The sequence below is a fragment of the Orcinus orca genome, chromosome 3 (assembly GCF_937001465.1).
Source record: "Orcinus orca chromosome 3, mOrcOrc1.1, whole genome shotgun sequence".
NCBI classification, from domain to species: Eukaryota; Metazoa; Chordata; class Mammalia; order Artiodactyla; family Delphinidae; genus Orcinus; species Orcinus orca.
In genome coordinates this window covers 12,479,624-12,497,583 of record NC_064561.1, presented here as the reverse complement: position 1 = coordinate 12,497,583, position 17,960 = coordinate 12,479,624, and the positions used below count along the sequence as shown (strand labels likewise).

At 51.3% G+C, this 17,960-nt stretch overlaps 1 protein-coding gene, 1 long non-coding RNA gene and 1 other non-coding gene across 14 annotated transcripts in view; 1 reads left to right on the top strand and 2 right to left on the bottom strand.

Moving 5' to 3' along the window:
• MYO9B (myosin IXB) overlaps positions 1-17,960 on the top strand; it is an 89,419-nt gene that overhangs the window by 32,511 nt on the left and 38,948 nt on the right. For all 12 annotated transcript variants that reach the window (XM_033401509.2, XM_049708254.1, XM_033401501.2 and 9 more), the window contains exons 3-6: positions 11,074-11,168; positions 16,558-16,620; positions 17,098-17,197; positions 17,463-17,563. In XM_033401509.2, coding sequence (XP_033257400.1) covers positions 11,074-11,168; positions 16,558-16,620; positions 17,098-17,197; positions 17,463-17,563 — 359 coding nt within the window. The remainder of the gene's footprint in view (positions 1-11,073; positions 11,169-16,557; positions 16,621-17,097; positions 17,198-17,462; positions 17,564-17,960) is intronic.
• LOC125964056 (uncharacterized) lies at positions 231-7,254 on the bottom strand. The gene is made up of 4 exons (XR_007476643.1): positions 5,905-7,254; positions 4,676-4,788; positions 814-1,039; positions 231-407 (listed from the first exon to the last, which is right to left on the bottom strand). It is a non-coding gene; the product is annotated as an uncharacterized LOC125964056 (long non-coding RNA).
• TRNAR-CCU (transfer RNA arginine (anticodon CCU)) lies at positions 15,655-15,727 on the bottom strand. The gene has a single exon. It is a non-coding gene; the product is annotated as a tRNA-Arg (tRNA).

Sequence of the window (17,960 nt, the reverse complement as noted above, 5' to 3'; positions counted from 1 at the left end):
TGGCTGCTCCCGTGGAGTGTATCCTGGATCAGGCAGTTTAAGCTTAAGCCCTGACATGGTAGTTTATACCAGGGATCTGCAAACTGTTTCTGTAAAAGGCCACATTAATTAGCATTTCCAGATTTTAGTGCCACGCCGTCTCTGTCACTACTTAGCTCACAGCTACTCACTCTGCATCGCAGAGCAAAAGCAATACGTAAACAAACGGGTGGGGTCGTTTGCCAGTAAAACTTTATTTGCAAAAAACAGGCAGTGGGAGAGAAGCATCAAAGATACCCAGATTGAAGGACATCTTACAATATACTCAACCTGTCCTCCTTAAAACTGTCAAGATCTCAAAAAACGAGTCCGAGAAACCTGGCGTGGAGCCGTCAAGGAGATGTGAGGACCGAATGTAACGTGGGATCCTGGGACAGAAAAGGGACATTAGGCGGGGAAATGAGGACGTCCGAATGAAATGCTAACTTAGTTTAATAATAATATGTCAGTCAATATTGGTTCATTTGTTCGTTGTGACAAACGCGCCACCATAATATTAACAGTAGGGGAAACTGAGTGTGGGGTGCTTGGGAGTTCTCTGTAATATTCTTAGAAGTTTCTTGTAAATCTAAAACTGTGCTAAAATTTAAAAGTTATTAAAGAAAAGAAAGGTACCAAGCCAGATTTGGCCTGTGGGGCATAGTCTGTGGACCCGCCCCCCCCCGCCAACACAGACACACACACACACACACACACTTAGACAAAATCCCACCACGTCCATGAGATGCAAATCTCAGGTAAGGTCCTGGCAAACTGAACTTTGACCCCACGCACCTCTGCCCTCTCCTACTTCTCCATTTTGGTCGGCTGAGCCATCACCACTGGTCTTTGGTGCTTTACTCTATCACCTGCATACTCGCTATCACCATATCCTATTGTCTCTTCCTCTGAAATATTTCCTGCCACTGCCCGGGCTCCAGCTGGTGGCCCCGCTGGTGTGTACAGGTGACAGTGTCCAGCAGCCGGGGTGGTGTCCACGGTACTGGCTTCCCAGCCGGGCCTACATCAGAACAAAGCACAACCTCTTGTCAGGACTGGGACCAAGCCACTGAGCCCAGTTTCCTAGATAATCCCTTGCTTCTCGGGACTATGAGGAATCACAGCTGAGAGGTGGCTCTGGGCAATGATTTTTCTTCCTGCGCCTGTTCCTTCATCATCACGGGGGCCTGATTTCTTCTCCCTCTCCCCTCCACCTTACAGTGCCTGGCTGAACAAGGCTACTGAGTGGCAGTCAGGATGTGAATTGGACCCATCTGGGGTTGGGGTACTGGTGGGGAGTGGCTGATCTCGGTGAAACCCTGGAATATGAAAGTTTCCTGTCTCTTGGGGCTAAGCGTGAGGAAAGCTGTCTAATTAAACTAAGTACACTGAGCATGAAGCTCTTTGCTCTGTCCCACTGTAGACTATCAAGACCCCTACTCCAGGTGTTCAAGAAAGAGGGAGGGGTGTAAGTAGACATCCTCTTGCTTTATTTCTCCCTAGAGACACTTCGTTCTCATAATAAACCCTAGGGCAATAGTTCTCACCCTTCCAGGAATCAGAATAGCCTCAGGCTCTGGTTTAGGAATTTTGACTCCTTAGCCTTTCCAGAAATTCTGCAAGTCTGGGTTGAGGCCCAAGTCTGTATCTTTTTTATGTTTTCGTTGTTGTTGTTGTTGTTTTTGCGGTACGCGGGCCTCTCACTGCTGCGGCCTCTCCCGTTGTGGAGCACAGGCTCCGGACGCGCAGGCTCAGTGGCCATGGCTCACGGGCCCAGCCGCTCCGCGGCATGTGGGATCTTCCCAGACCGGGGCACGAACCCGCATCCCCTGCATCGGCAGGCGGACTCTCAACCACTGCACCACCAGGGAAGCCCCCAAGTCTGTATCTTTAACAAATCCCCACAGCTCATACTTGGATTCTCAACCTTTTCTCTCTCTCACCGTAACCTACCAGAGCAGCAAGGTAGTGGTGACTCATGGTGGGGGCCGGGGGAATCTTGACAATTCTGACTCTCCTTCCCCACTATTGTAATCAGGGGAGCCCCAGGATGACAGGTTTGCTCACCCCAGGTATGGAGGGTGGGCCCAAGGGGAGCCTGGGGCCCCAAGGGGCATCCCTCTCCCCAAGAGTTTGGAGAGAGGCTACAGCACCTGTAGGGAGGGTGGAGGGAGCTCTGGAGACCACAGACTGTCCCTCCAGCCCACCCCTGGAGGCTCAACTTTCCTCACGTATGCCAATGCTTAGTTCTGCTGCATGGAAAGTATCAGAAGTCCTTGCTGTTCTCAGCAGCAGCACCATGCATGCAGTTTGGGATTTGTGTAGGGAAACAAACATCATCCTAAAGTGAAACCTTCCATAATGAGCCGCCACTTATGGAACAAGGCCTCCACTCACACTCCCCACTTGGCTCAGCCTACGTATGGCTCCTTCCAGTCCGCCAGGCCTAGTGGGTCCTCTCTCCCAGATGCATCCCACCACACAAATGCAAACCAAATCAGTTGCAAAGTGAGGTTGAAAAATGTTGCAAAAGGTGCGTGATTTCAGGAAGTCATCAAAAGTGACCTGGAGAATTGCTCTGACTTATAGTTACTCAGCCACACTCACAAGCAGCAGATGGGGAAGAGAGCTAGTGATGGAAGCCTGAATTTCAGAAGGGAAATGAGTCCATCGTGTTGCTAAATCTAAACAGGTTCATTCTGCCTAAACGGAGAGAATTTTCAGCTTGACTCACAAAGCAAAGTTCAACTCCATGCTTTATGAACAAGACACAACTAAACCAAAGTAGTTCAGGAAGCTAAAAGTAAAGGGACAGGCACAGATGTATCAGGCAGATAGAAACAGGATAGAACACAGCTGCAATTGTGATGTGTAAAAGGTAGAGGTCAGGCCTCTGAATGTCGCATGATGAAGAAGATTCATCATAATGCTAAAATCCTCAATTTACCCTCAAGGTATAATAGTTGTCAACATCTATGCATCATACAACACAGCAGCTGCTTTTACAAAGCAGAAATTATAAAAGATACTGGGAGAAATAGTTACAAACACATAACATAAGGCTCATTGAGTGGACAGCAAATAAGCAGGGATGTAAGATGCCCAAACCACACATTTAGGCAGATCTTGTGGCCGTGTTGCAAACCCTTCACTCCAATATGAGAATAAGTCTTAAGTATTCATGGAATATTCACAAAACTCATCCCTATATCAGGTCACAGAGAAAGCATCTAGAATTTCCAAAATGGGAAATATTAGTCAGTGCTCTTAACAATGCAATAAAACTAGAAATTAATTTTTTTAAAGCCCTTCCATATGGAAAAAAATTTTTTAAAGAAAAACTAGCCTTCTGTTAACTCTTGGATGAAGGGGAAGTTAAAAACCAAAATTGTGGATTTTCTGGAAATCAGTGACCAAAACTGTGTATTATCAGAATCCATGAGATGTGTTTAAAGCAGTAATGAGAGGATAATTCATAGCCGTAAACACATTATATCCATAAATATGAGCAAATGAAAGTAAGCGAATTAATTTCCCAACTCTAAAACCTGAGAAAAAGAACCAAGTAAACCCCAAAGTGAATGACTTGGGTATCAAATGGATAAGATGAGCCCTCAGGGATCTTGATGAATCCCTCAAATATTTTTGGTACAGTAAGAACCAAGCAAGACCCTCCCCCATCAAAGCTTAATTTGTTCTTTATTCTTTCTGTGATCTACACGTGGTTTCATTTATAACCTAAACCAAAATTCAGTGAAGTATGAGATACAATAACTTGTTTCATACTGGATTTCTTTTTTCTTTTTTTTTTCTAAGATTCGATCACCCCACCTCCCTGCCACTCACTCCATGGCACAGTTTACCATGAAACTTCAGCCCCTGGTAGGGATCTGTCCATTTCAAAGGGCCTTGTTCTGACCCCAGGAGCCCTTGTTTTCAGCGTTTCTGTCCATCTGTGGCTGACAGTCAGTGCCCTTCCGGATAAGAGTAACAGAGCCTGTTACAAACTGGGGGCACGGAGATGGGGTGAGTCTTATGTCCTGTCAGCACTCGGCTCTCTCTACGTGCCTCCATCCGCCCGTCTGTCTGTCCATCCAGGCTGCCAGGTGTCCCAAGCCCCATGGGCAACAGGAAGAGAACAGAACCCAGGCTAAGGCTGGATGTCAGCCAGGCCCTGGAAAGTTTCCACTTCCTCATCTGTGATTTGGGGAGCCATGAGGTTGGGGGTGATTCCTCCACTTCCTGCCCGGCATCCACAGGCCCACAGAGCCTGCAGCTATCACCTACGTGGGTTGGCAGGGGGTCGGGGGTCCCATCTTCCTCCCCACAGCCACCGCCTCTCACCACCATCATCGCCACCCCCTTCCCACCGTCATACTTGTCCTCACCCTCCCTGGATCCACCTCCCTCCATCTGTTCTCTGCACAGCAGCTCTGTGGAAATCACATCAGCCGTGCTTCTCCCTTCCCCACCTCCCACCCCCTCCGCTCCCAGCCCCCAGGGAGCTTTTCTGTCTCTCCACACAGCCCCTCTGAGCCTGTGACTCCACTGGCTCATTTTGTCCTCCATGCTTCCTGGTCCTGCTTCTCTGTGTCCCTACAGTGCTTTGGGGGGAGACCAGTCAGCCCAGGCAACGCTCACACCCTGTCATGCTCACCTTCCATGTCTGAGTGTTGGAGTCTTCTCCCGGCCCCAGCACTGCCCTGGCCCCCTTTGGGAGAAGGGGACGTTTAACCGAGAGCCTCTAGAACAGTGGCTGGCACACCTACCCTGTAAAGGACCCAAGGGTCAGTATTGTCAGCTCTGCTGAACCAGTCTTCACCACCACGACTCAACTCTGCCATAGTCCAAAAGCAGACACAGACCGTCCGTAAACAGACACGGCTGTGCGCCAACAGAACTTTATTCATGGTGGCTGCACGTTGAATTTCATATCACGTTCATGTGTTGTGACATATTCTTTTGATTTTTTTTTCAAGCGTTTAAAAATGTGACAACGATTCTTAGCTCACAGACCACACAGAAACAGGTGGCTGGCCGTAATTTGCTGACCCCGGTAGAGGTCAGCGTCTAAGCCTGCCACCCACCCCGCATTCCCCCCATCCTGGGCATCACGTAGGTGTCCTCCCCATGGCCACGTCCATTCATGTACGGGTCGTCTGTGGCTGCTTCACGCTCCCACAGCAGAGTTGCGTTGTTGCAGCAGAACCCCAAATATTTATTAGGTGGCCCTTCATGGAACAAGTTGGCCCGCCCCTGGTTCACACAGATGGTCCCGTTTTGTCCTCAAACAACCTGAGAAGACAGGGGTTTACCCCTTCGTTTTACAGGAGAGGAACTTGAAACTCAAGAGCAGTGAACTAATTTGTCTGAATCCCCTGCCGATGCAGAGCTGTTCTCCTGGGCTTCTCACCAGGAAGTAGCCCTCCACCCCGCACACACCTGGGGTTTATTTTCCTGGCATTTCCACACAGGAGAGCCCCAGCCTGACTGGATGCCCCTGGGGATGTTTGCTCAGCAGACACAGCAGAGCAGATCTCCAGGGCGCCTCGGGCCATGGGACGCCTCCCAGCTCTCCTCCTGCGGGTCCAGCAGTCGCCTGTGTCCCCAAATGGACACGATCTGGGCATGGGCTGAGCGCCGTTTCACGTAGAAAGGTACGCCTGGAACTTGGAGAGCACTTGGGAAAATAAAATAGCCCGAGTTCCAGCGGTGGGGTTGCCGTGCCAGGGCTGGTTCCCAGTCACCCTCGGGTGTTGCCTTTCTGCACCCACACCCAGGGCTGGAACAAGAGGGCTCCTGCAGGCCGGTGAGCGGGAGACAGTCTCCCTTTCAGCCCCGTTTTTAGGCTTCACAGTGGCCTAATATTTGCTAGTGTTCTCTTACCATTCGCAGCCTCTCCTGGCAACAGTGGTCACTCCTCTCTGGCCTTGACTGGACACAAGAGATTCGGAAGTCCTGTATGGCATGGCTTGTGGTCCCGGGGTGGGGAACAGAGGCTCCGCCCAGATGTGGCATCGCAGGGGGAGGGGCAGTGTCAAGGTCATGAGAGGCAGTGGGCAGCCTCCAGGGTGTCGGGAGGTGGTGACATCTGAGCCATGGCCAAGGTGGACGTGGAGGGGGTGTCCCTGTCGGAGCACCACCAGGGAGGGGGCTCTCTGAGGCTAGAACGGTGCCAGACACAACGACAGCCGACCAATACGTTGTTGTCAAGTGAACGAATGAAACCACACGTACAAAAGCACCACACCCTTGGGAAGGGAGGTCCCTGCGGCTCGATCAGGAAAACAGAAGGCCAACCCCACAACCAAGACGAAACCACCGCAGCAAGTGAGGACGGCTGCAGGTGTATCTGAGGGCAAAGGAGTTATCCCAGTTCAGGCCACCTCCGCCTGGCTGGAAGGACCACCACCGTGCAAGGTGAGGCTGAGGGACTTCTCTCCAGGGAAACCCCTTCTCTGGGGTCAACTGTCAACACAGGAGATAGCAAGCACGTTTGCCTTGGTGAGCTCATTCAATGGGGCTTTTCAGTTTTGAAATCGGAAAGCAAAACACTGTTTGCCTAATGCAGTCCGTCTCAAGGCTTGTCCGGTTTTCATATGGGATGCACAAGAGACCAGGTGTGAACTCAAGGCTCGGGAATCCACCTGCCGGGCTGCCGGGGTAGACAGACGCCCCGAAAAGTCTCAGGCCTGCTCACCTGGCTCCCAGCTCTGAGAACCAGCCTGGACCAGGGACTGAGCGGCTACGGGCATGGTGTGGGTTGGGGGTCAGGGCAGACTTCGGGGAGGTCAGTTGACCTCTCTGTGCCTCAGTTTCCTCATCGGAAATGAGGAAGGCAGGTCTGTCCCTTAGAGGAATTCGAGCAAAGGAAAGAGTCACAAGCCCACAGCACTCCTGGCGTGGGGCTGGTGTACACCACAGGTCATTCTTTGATGTTGTATCACCGTTCTTCCTAAAATACTTACTGCGCATTCCAACAGAGAGAAGAGCCATCCTGTTTAGATAGAAAATGTACCGTCTGGAAATTTCTGACTATGTAGGCTGCTCAACCCTGGATGTCTTTTTTTTTGGGCGGGGGTCTGTTGGGTCTTAGTTGCAGCACGCAGAATCTTTCGTTGTGGTGCACAGACAGGCTCTTCGCTTCATTGAGGTGCACGGGCTTCTCTCTAGTTCTGGCGCGCAGGCTTAGTTGCCCCGCGGCACGTGGGATCTTAGTTCCCCGACCAGGGATTGAACCGGTGTCGCCTGCATTGGAAGACGGATTCTTAACCACTGGACCACCAGGGAAGTCCCCAACCCTGGACGTCTTTGATTTAAAAAAGCTTTTTTAGTCTCCCCAAAGGAGAACCTCAAAGGCAGAGGCAGTTAGAAGACAGCCAGACATCCCCTGGCTCTTGGCATCCTTGTCAGGGGGCGGGGGGGGCCACCTGGAGGGGGCACATGATCTGAGGAAGTCGGGGTACGGCTGCTTCGTTCATTTTACCTAGAAACCGTGCTTGGGGGTGGGGTTGAATTAATGGGTCATCTCTCTATGGTTTTTTCCTTTCATTAGGTAAACTTTTAGCATGGTTCTATCTTGTTTTCCAAGTGTACAGCTTATGTTAGAAACATGTCTTTTATATTATAAAAGGGAAAAAAAGCATTTCAAAGAAAGTAGAGGCCTTTCTCGAATAGCGTTTTGCCAGAGCCGTGGATCGTCTGACGTGATGGGAAGACAGCATGAGCATGTGGCCACGCCTGCGCCAGTGCCAGATCATATCGCATCACTGCTGGCACCCAGGTCCCGCTTCACCCCTTCCATCCATCCCCAACCCCACATGATCCACCGGGCACACCAGCCACCCTTGTGCTTGGAGGCAGTGCACGGCCCCGGGAACAGCTACACAATAGCTCCCCTGGCTTCGGGTGCCAGGCCAGCATTTCCTCCTCCTCTAAGGGACGTATAATAGCACCAACCGGATATTTTTAGATCAGCTTTGAAAAGTCGCAGTGTGTTGAGACCGCATACCAGACGCATGAGGTCACTAGGCCCCGCGCTGGTAATCGCAGAACCAGAGAGATGGTGGGCCCTCACATCCCGAAGACATTCCCTCTTATCCGCAGGACGCCAGGCCTGGTTGTTTCCTTAGAAATCGCCACAGAGACTTGTCCCGAGTTCAGAAGGGACCACTCTGGCTCTTCCGGATGCAAATGTGCATTTCTGGGCTGTCTCTGCAGAGGCCCTGAACACAGGCACTGCAGGGACTTAGGACTTGCCCCTGGAGGGAGCCCACTCGGTGTCGGGCACCCCTCTGCCATCTGTTTCAAGTTAGGACATGCGGGACTTGGCATGCTCGCTCGTGGGAGCTCATTTTACCACAAAGCAGGTCTGTCCTCAGCTCAGACACCACCCTGCAGGGTCTGGAAGGAAAGGAGACAGATCTGCTGTCTGCTTTTCTCAGAGCTGTGGCTTTACCCCATGGGCTTTACCCCTTTAAAAGCTGAACTTAGAGGGAACAGGAGGTTAAACCTGGAAAGACAGTTTTCTTCGCCAGGGAGCCCATCAACGCCTGCAGTGCGCGTGGGGACCCTCGTGACAGGAGGGAGCCCCAGACGACCCGACCCTGCAAACCCCTTTTACCTCCATCTGTACACAGCAGTGCTTCTCAACTCGGGCAATTCGGCTCTCTCTGGGGATGTTCTGCGTTGTCCCAGATGCTACCGGCATCTGGTGGGTGGAGACCCTACAGTGCACAGAACAACGGCCCCACCCCAGAGAAGGATCCCACCCCAAGTGTCAACAGTGCTGAGGTCAGGAGAGCAGGGCAGACCGTGGCCTGGCCCCCAGCAGCTGGCCTATGGCTCGGTCACACACATCAGGATGCTGTGAAGAAGAGGAGGGGGTGTGGTCTCTGTGGCTGCTGTCTGACTCCAGAAAGCACCTTCTCAAGCTCGGTTCTGCTCCACCAGGCCAGGTGGAGACCCCCCCTCAAAAGGCTCCCCCAACCCCACCCTGAAGGTACCCCCTTTGCAGTCAGGGCCGGGTTGCCTCTCTGGGGCCGCCTCCACCTCTGTCACTCCCCTGCTTGGCAACTTGGCAGTTGGTTCAGGTTTTACAGCGAGGCCCGTCTCTGGGGTCTGGAGCCCCCGGGGCAGCCGGGCAGGAAGTCACTCATCCTGTGACCTGAGCAGCCAAGAGCGTGACAGGCGCATGGGCCCAACCGGGGGGCCTCAGCCCTGATCGCAGGCTCTGCTGAATGGAACCATTTTCCGAGGAAGAACCCCAGGCCTTCCAGCAGATGCTTTTTTATGGGGCTTCTGCCTTCAGGCGGTCGCACACCAGAAGCTCTGATCAATGAGGGACCTGCATCCATCCCCCCTGCAGAATGAGGATTTCAAGAAAATCCCAGCTCCTCTCAGTGTCTCCCTGTTCCTGGCTCCCCTGAGAGCCTGGCCACCTCTCTGCACCCTGCCCTTGTCCCCCGCCCCCCACACACATATCCAGACCTTGGCAGTGGCCTTCCCACCTCCTTCCAGCTGCCGCCTTCCTCCCTCCAACCTCCTCTGCCCAGCTCAGCCTCTTCAAACGGGAACAGTGTGAGCCTGACACCTTTTTCGTTTCTGCCAAGCTTCCCTTTGCGCGTGTAACTTCGGGGTGTCACCCCCCGCCATGCCATCTCTGCCTCTTCCCTTCCTCTGCCCGGCCTCACCACCACCTCTTATACTGGCCTCTCACTCCCCCAAAACAGGGAACCCCACTCCCCAGATACCTTTCCTGCCCTGAGTGCGCCCCAAGGCTCCACCACACCCTCTCCCTGGCTGTTCTCCCTGTCTGGGTACCATGTGGAAAGGGGATACCCCAGGAACCTTCGTGGGGGACAGAGGGTGTTCCCTGTTGTAATCTGGATGGTGGTCACGTGGGAGACCCCACGGGGACTTGCCCAAGCCACAGGCTCTGAGCACTATGCAGCCTTTCCTCTATATACTGGGAATGAAGCCCTGATTCTTACCACAGTGTGGTTGAACCCCGAAAACATCAGGCTGAGGGAAAGAAGCCGGATGCAAAAGGCCACCTAGTGTATGCCCTCACTTATGTGAAATGTCCAGAACGGGCAAATCCAGAGACAGAAAGCAGATTCGTGGTTACCAGGGGCTGGGGGAGGGAGTTGGGGAGTGACGGCTCATGGGGACGGGTCTCCTTTTGGGGTGACGGAAATGTTCCGGAACTAGATAGGGGTGATGGTTGCACAACATCGTGAATGTACTAAATGTCACTGAAGTGTTCACTTTTAAAAACTTAGTTTTATGTTATGCTAGTTTTACCCCAATTTTTAAAAAAAAAATTTGCAGTGAACCAGCTTGTCATCCCATGGAATTGCAGGACCCCTCCAGCCTGGGACCTGTCCCCACGTCTGCTCCCTCACACTGCAGGTGTCCAGCCTGGAGCCCGTATCAACCCAGGGCCTAGCAAACTCCTTCTGGAAGTAAATATTCTGGATAATAAATATTTTTGGCTTCACAGGCCAGATGGTCTATGTCACAGCTACCCTGCCATCGCGGCAGAAAAGCGGTTGTGGACAACCAGTAAATGAACGGTCCTGACTGTGTGCCAACACACTTCATTTATGGATGCAGACGTGGGAATAGGATTTTTACATGGCAGGGAATATTACTCATCTTGGGTTTTTTTGTTTTTTTGGGTTTTGGGGGTTTTTTTTTGAAACCATTTACAAATGTAAAAAGCACTCTTGGCTCACAGGCAATACAAAAACATGCAGTGGACTGGATTTGGCCCACAGGCCGGAGTTTGCTACGTGAACAGTTATTACTGAAAAAGAATTCTGACGATTGGCATTTCTAATGTCCAGGACTTAAAACTTGAACCCCTCCCACACCCCCAAACACAGAGATAAGGAGTAAGCCCGTGGGATGCGCTGGGGCTACCTACCTTTCTGTTCTCCAGGTCTCTCCTGGAGTCTCTGCGTGACTTCCAGGGAGCCCCCAGGCTCCAGGCGGAGGCCTGTAGAAACTTCATCCTCACAACCTGAAAACCTCCTTTTGTTTTCCTCCCAGGCTTTCGGGAATGCTAAAACGGCTCACAACAACAATTCCAGCCGATTTGGGAAATTTATCCAGGTCAACTACCTGGAGAGCGGCATCGTGAGAGGGTGAGTCTGTAGCCGCCCAGGCTGTGCACTCAGCCCGCGGTCTGAGGTCCTGAGCTTCCCTGCAGCGGGGTGCCAGGACTGAGCCAGCAGAGAGCTGGGTGCTGAAATCGTGGGCTGGCAGGCATTTGTGAATCGTACAGGGAAGCAAGTGTGATTTTCAGTCGTTGATGTGAAAGTCTGACCGGTGGGTCGAGGTGGGAGTGTGGGTGGGGGAGGGGCGGCACCCTCGTAACCAACCCTACCTTCCCCAGGGCAGCCCCGTGGGCCCAGGCACCCACGGAGTAAGTCTAATGAGCTAGAGGTCCTAGCATGATAGAGTTTGCCAAGAACAGGCAAGGGCACGCCACAGGTGCCCTGGTCTTGATGTTTCTAATTCAGTGGGTCTAAGGACGCCACAGAGAGTTGATGTGGACTCTGGCATTTGCCAAACATGCCCCTTTAGCTAGAAGGAGACGTGATGCTGGGTAGCAAAGTGAGGCAGTTGTCCAGGGAAGTACTCAAAGGAGGTGGGTGGGTGAGAGGGAGGGTATATAGATTGATGGATGGATTCATGGGTGGGTGGGTGGATGGATGGATGGGTGGAAAAATGGATAGATTGATGGATGGATGGGTGGGTAGATTCATGGATGGATGGATGGATGGATGGGTAGATTCATGGATGGGTGGACGGATGAATAGATTCATGGATGGATGGATGGACTCATTGGTGGATGGGTAGATTCATGAGAGGCTGGTGGGTAGATTGATGGATTTGGATGGACAGATGGATGAGTAGGTGGATGAGTCCGTAGGTGGTAACTGGATTGTGAAGTTGACTGCCTGGTGGAAGTTAAAACAGGTCTACATTTTGTGCCAGAAATGTGAGTTCCTTAGGTGAGGGCACAGTTAAATTCAGCTAAATGTGTCATGTTGAAATTGTGTTCCCCAAAAAAAAGAAATTAATTGTGTCCATTTGCACTCTGTGCAATGGTTATACTAATGAAAATATCTGGCAGCTTTATGCAATGAGTTAATGTTACAAGGAATTATCTATTTTGTCATAATGTCATTTCAGAATTTAATACTATAGGATTTTTTTTCTTTAAAAAAATTATATTCTGGGTAGTTTCAAGTAGTTAAAAAAATGTAATTGTGATTTAATACTGCATAGGGTTCTGGGTATTTTTCTAACAGGCAAAGGTCTTATGAGCCAATAAAACTATTTCACAGTGGGGAAAAAAAAAGGCTTTTCGGCACAGTCCATTGCCTGGTGGCTCGAAGGAGCCCACCCCCTCCACATTCTGATGCGAGGGTCTGCGGTGGCAGTGGGATTTGCGAAGGCTCCAGGTGAAGTTCTGAGCATCAGGATAAGAAGCCTTAAATGTTAGGCGTGGGGAGACCCGAGCAACAGGCCCCCGGAGGCCGTGAGAAGGCGCCGGTGTTTCAGGAAGGGAGAGGTCCTCCAGGACTTCAAAGTATCCAGGTTCTTCTGTCCATCTAAACCTAACTGACGACCATTTCAGTTGATGGTGCCTGTTCAAGACGAGGACAGAAATGTTATTTTCCCAAATCCTTCAGCCTCTGGCTTCTTTCCTTTTTCCCCCTGCCCAGGCCCTGATGGGCAGTAGTGCAGGAGAGAGACCCTCAATAAACGCAGCATCTGCTCTGGCCCCTTAGCCCTCAGGGACACTTGGAAGTGGGCCTCAGCCCCCGCCATGGGCTGTCCAGTGGTCCCTTCCCGACTACTGCTGGGCCCAGCTTGGCATCTGCATGGGCGGAGCCACCCACCTGTCCCCACCTGCCCCGCAGGTTTCAGCCCTTTCTCCACAAAGACCCTCACTCATTTTACTTTATTTTATTCTATTCTAGTCTACTCTAATCTACTCTATGCTGTGCTGCGTGGCTTGCAGGATCTTAGTTCCCCGACCAGGGATTGAACCCGGGCCCCAGCAGTGAAAGCACCACGTCCTGACCACTGGACCGCCAGGGAGTTCCCCCTCACTCCTTATTTTAAATCTGCTTTTCTCCCATGGGTCCATACTTTGCACAGTTGTATCTGCCACATTGCAGAGCCTCTGACCAGCAGGAAAAGCCCAGCGTATCTTACTGGGTAGAGGACACAGAAACAGTTTCTTTAGTTCCAGTGGCTTCTTGGGAGCAGAGACACCAAAAGGCTGCACATGTTCTCCTGGGTCCCAGGCTGGCTCTGCAGGCCAGAAGCCAGAGCCTTTGCTGCCAGTGGGCACCGCCCCCCGCCTTCTCCGCCCAGATCTCTCCTTCCTGCATTCTCCATTTCATGTCCTGTGGCTGCTGAAACAAAGTACCACAAACCGATTGGCTCAAAACAATAGTTTATTCTCTTACAGTTCTGGAGGTCAGAAGTCCAAGATCAAGGTGTGGGCAGGGCCACGCTCCCTCCAGAGGCTCTAGGGGTGGGTCCCTCCTGGCCTCTTCCAGCTTCTGGGGGCTCCAGGCATCCTTGGCTTGTGGCCGCATCACCCCAGTCTCTGCCTCTGTCTTCCCGTGGTCTTCTCCCCTGAGTCTCTCTGTGATCTCCTCTTCTGTCTTTTGGGACACTTGTCCTTGGATTTAGGGCCCATCTGGACCATGGAGGAAGATCTGATCTCCAGATCCTTCACTGAATTACACCTGCAGAGACCTTTTTTCACAGTCACAGTCACATGTTCCAGGTAGACATGTCTTCTGGGGGCCACCATTCGATCCAGCACACCAGCAGGGCTGGCCCTCAGCTAAGTGGCCAGCCTGTCCCACCTCAGCTCCTGTCAGCCTCAGCTCCTGTGGCCCTGGGTGGCTGGACCTCATAGGCCAGCTTCAGAGTCCTATCTATGGCCTCAGATTCAGGAAAGGAAGTCCTGCCTCAGCCCTTGACTGTGGCCTGCCCACACTCCGAGGAGGGAGGTACACTTCCTGTCCAGGGAGCAGCTGCCGCCAGCTCACGAGGAGCAGGCCCAGACCCGGTTCTGCTTTTGGGCAGGTGACACTTCTCGATGCCACTTCCCGCTGAGGCCAAGGGTCAGGGGCAGTCCAAGTCTTCCCCCAGTTCCCCAATTCGCAAGGCCTCGTCTTCCTGTGGGCTCAAGGGTTCAGTGCCAGCGGGATCCCTGGCTCCCTCAAGACCCCCGTAGGGGCCTAGGCTCCCAGAATGATCAGCAAAGGGAAGAGGTGATGGCCAGTCAAATGACAGCTCGGTGCCCCTGAGAGGTTGCTGTCCTCCCCCATATGCCGACACAGTACAGGGAATCGGCTACAGACTGAGATGAAAATGTGAGTGTAGGAGCAGACACAGCCTCCTCCCGCAGGAAAACAAACTGCTGAGAACTACAGGTTACTGGCCAGTGGAAGGAATGGAAGAAAATATGGGTTTGAAAGAAGAGACAGCACAGTCTGAGCCTTTGGAAACCCACCCATGCAGGTTGTATGTGTGCATGTGTCTGTGCAAGGCTGCAGACAGAAGACTGCCATCCTGTGAGAGAGGCTGGCAGCATCCGGCAGGCCCTGGACCAGGGGCCCGACCCTGCCACCCCTCGGGCACCAGCTTCCTCTTCAGTGTAATAAGATGGGTTCAGATGAGGATGACCTGCAGACCTGTACAGCTCACACACGTGGTGATAGTGGATCCCATGAGAGGCAGGGCCACTGCCAGGCTCAGGTCCCTGCCAGGCCACCTTCCTCCTGTGGGGTCCCAAGCAACGTGTGGCCTCTCCCAATTTTTAGCACCTCATCCAGTCCATCGGTGGGAGCCACAGTGCCCATACCTGGGGACATTTAAATCCAGGTCATTGAATCCCTGCAAAACAGTGCCTAGAACCTCGTAGTAGATCTCCAAGGAATGTTTGATGTCTCTGTTAGCATTGAGGATGTGGCCGCAGACATGCCTTATTCCTGCCCCAGAGCCCACATAGCCTCATGGACCCAGGTCCTTCAGATGTCCATCAACTGATAAACAGATAAGCAAAATGTGGTGTGTCTGTACGTGCAGACTATTCTTCAGCCATAAAAAAGAATGAAGTTCTGATACACGCTACAATATGGCTGAATCTCAGAATCATTGGGTTGAGTGAAAGTAAGCAGATACGATATTCGGTTAACCCTTGAACAATGCAGGGGTTAGTCGAAAATCCAAAGATTCCTTAGAGTTGGTCCTCTGTATCTGAGGTTCCTCCAAATCCATGGTTCCTACGTATCTGGTTCCACATCCATGGATTGAACCAACCTCAGATCACGTAGGACTGTAGCATTTACTATTGAAAAAATCCACGTATAAAGCGGACCCACAGTTCAAACCTGTGTTATTCAAGGGTCAGCTGTACTGTACATACTAAATGAGTCTATTTTATTTATTTATTTATTTATTTATTTATTTATTTATTTATTTATTTATTTTGGCTGTGCTGGTTCTTTGTTGCGCACGCGGGCTTCTCTAGTTGCAGTGCACGGGCTCAGTAGTTGTAGTGCGAGGGCTTAGTTGCGGTATGTGGGATCTTAGTTCCCTGACCAGGTATCGAACCTGGGCCCCCTGCATTAGGAGCACGGAGTCCTAACCACTGGACCACCAGGGAAATCCCCTATTTTTTTTTAAATTCTAGAAAATCCAAACTAATCTTTAGGGGATGGTCAGTGGCTGCTTGGGGGTGGGTGGCAGGAGAAATGACAAAGGTCCCACAGAGACTTCTCAGGGTGATGGATGTGTTCACTATCTTGGTCATGGTGGTGGACTCATAGGGATTTGCATGTGTCACAACTCATCCAGTCACACACTGTAAGTCTGTTGGGCATCAGTTATGCCTAATAAAGCTATTTTTGAAAATTACGTGAAAGGACCCAGTCAAAACTCATCCCGTTGCATGCTTTGAGTAGGTACAGTTTATCGTGTATCAATCATCAATAAAGTTGTTTCAAAAAGAATGGAAAAGTGAATCCATTATCTTGTATTTCGATTTGCAATTAGAGAAACATTTCATGGCTGGAGAGATGGTGGGAGCAGTGTTCAACCTTCCAGTGTTGTTAGTGGGCACGTGGGTCCAATCGTTTCAATTCCTGCCACCTGTGGGGCGTCCTGCGTGATGCCAGGTTGGGCTTCCATACAGCTGTCATCCCAAATCTGGTCTGGAGGGCAGAAGTAGCCAGCCCAGGTTCCTTATTTTTATAGATGGTAGTCGTAGGGCGAGGCACATTTATGATGATTGTATTTACCTTTAGAGTAAGATTTTCAACATTTAGGTTGCTTGTTTACCACACTCAAGGTGATTACCTTTAGGTCCCTGTGTTTACCGTGGGTCCAGGGATGTTAATCCGCAGCTGGCTTTTCCATGGTAACAAATCACTCTTGTTCTTCAAGGAAACAGTATTAACGTGTAACACTTGTCCTTCTTTTTCCTCTTGATGACAGAGCTGTGGTCGAAAAGTACCTGCTTGAAAAGTCTCGCCTGGTCTCTCAAGAGAAGGATGAGAGGTAGGGGGATATTTCCTTGGTGATCCATCACATCTGCCTTCTTCCCTATGAAGGAGAGAAGCAGATGTCCTGAGATGGGGGAAATCTACAGGAGGCCATGGCGGATCTCCTGGGAGCGTGAGCTTTGCCACTTTCTTGTGCCTCCCCGGGGCTTTTACTGGAGTAGGTGCTCAGAAGTCTGCAAGAATGTGGTTAGATTAGAAGCATCTCTGATCCACCAGTGAGCAAGACATATGCCCACCACCTGAGGAATCTACTTGCTGGAGAAGCTCCTGGTTTGATTTTTGGGTTTGTTTTTTTTTGTTGTTTTTTTTTCTTAAGACATTATAAGAATCGACTTATTGTCTCAAATTTGTACATAGTCGAGCTGCTGTTTCCTCCCTGGCCTGGTCTCCAAAGCAGTATTAGTAGTGGTTTGAAGAGTAGCTGTCACTCGGCCTCCAAAAACAACTTTTTTCTCCTAATTTTGACCTACAGGAACTACCATGTGTTTTATTATTTGTTACTTGGCGTCAGCGAGGAAGAGCGTCAGGAATTTCAGCTCAAGCAACCTGAAGATTATTTCTACCTCAACCAGGTAAACAGCCCCGAGACCCAACCACAAATGCAGCCTCTGTTCCCCACGGGCTCTTTACGCACTGCTGGGAGGTCAGAGGCCGTCCGCCTTGGCCCTCTCTAGCCCCCAAACCGACTCCAAGGAGGCCCAGAGGGGGGTGGCATAAAGGACCCCATTCATTCCCCACATCCTGGGCCATACCCCATCAGTTCCAGCCAAAATCATCCTCTCACGCCACCCTCACCAGCCCAGAAGTACCCAGAGCACTGCCAACTTTGTTTTTCAGCATAACTTGAAGATTGAAGATGGGGAGGACCTCAAGCATGACTTTGAAAGACTCAAGCAGGCCATGGAGATGGTGGGCTTCCTCCCTGCCACCAAGAAGCAGTAAGTGGGCGGGCCCAGCTGCCCTGCCATCTCCCACACAGGCCCCCCTGGGGCTTACCTGAGATGTGACCCACCCCCTCGTAGGAGCCTCACTAAGGAGAGTAACGCAGTGACAGGGAATGCTCGTCATTAGCCATTGGGAGATGCCAATTAAAACCACAGGGCTTTTCAAAGGTCATTCATCATTTTTAAATCTTTTTTTTTTTTTTTGGCTGCATCACGTGGCTTGTGGGATCTTAGCTCCCTGACCAGGGATCAAATCCGGGCCCTCAGCAGTGAAAGCACGGAGTCCTAACCACTGGACCACCAGGGAATTCCTCCCTCATTTAAAAATTTTAAGCCCCACATTAGCAGACTAATTAACAGATTCTGTTAATCAGCAGAAAACTACACTATC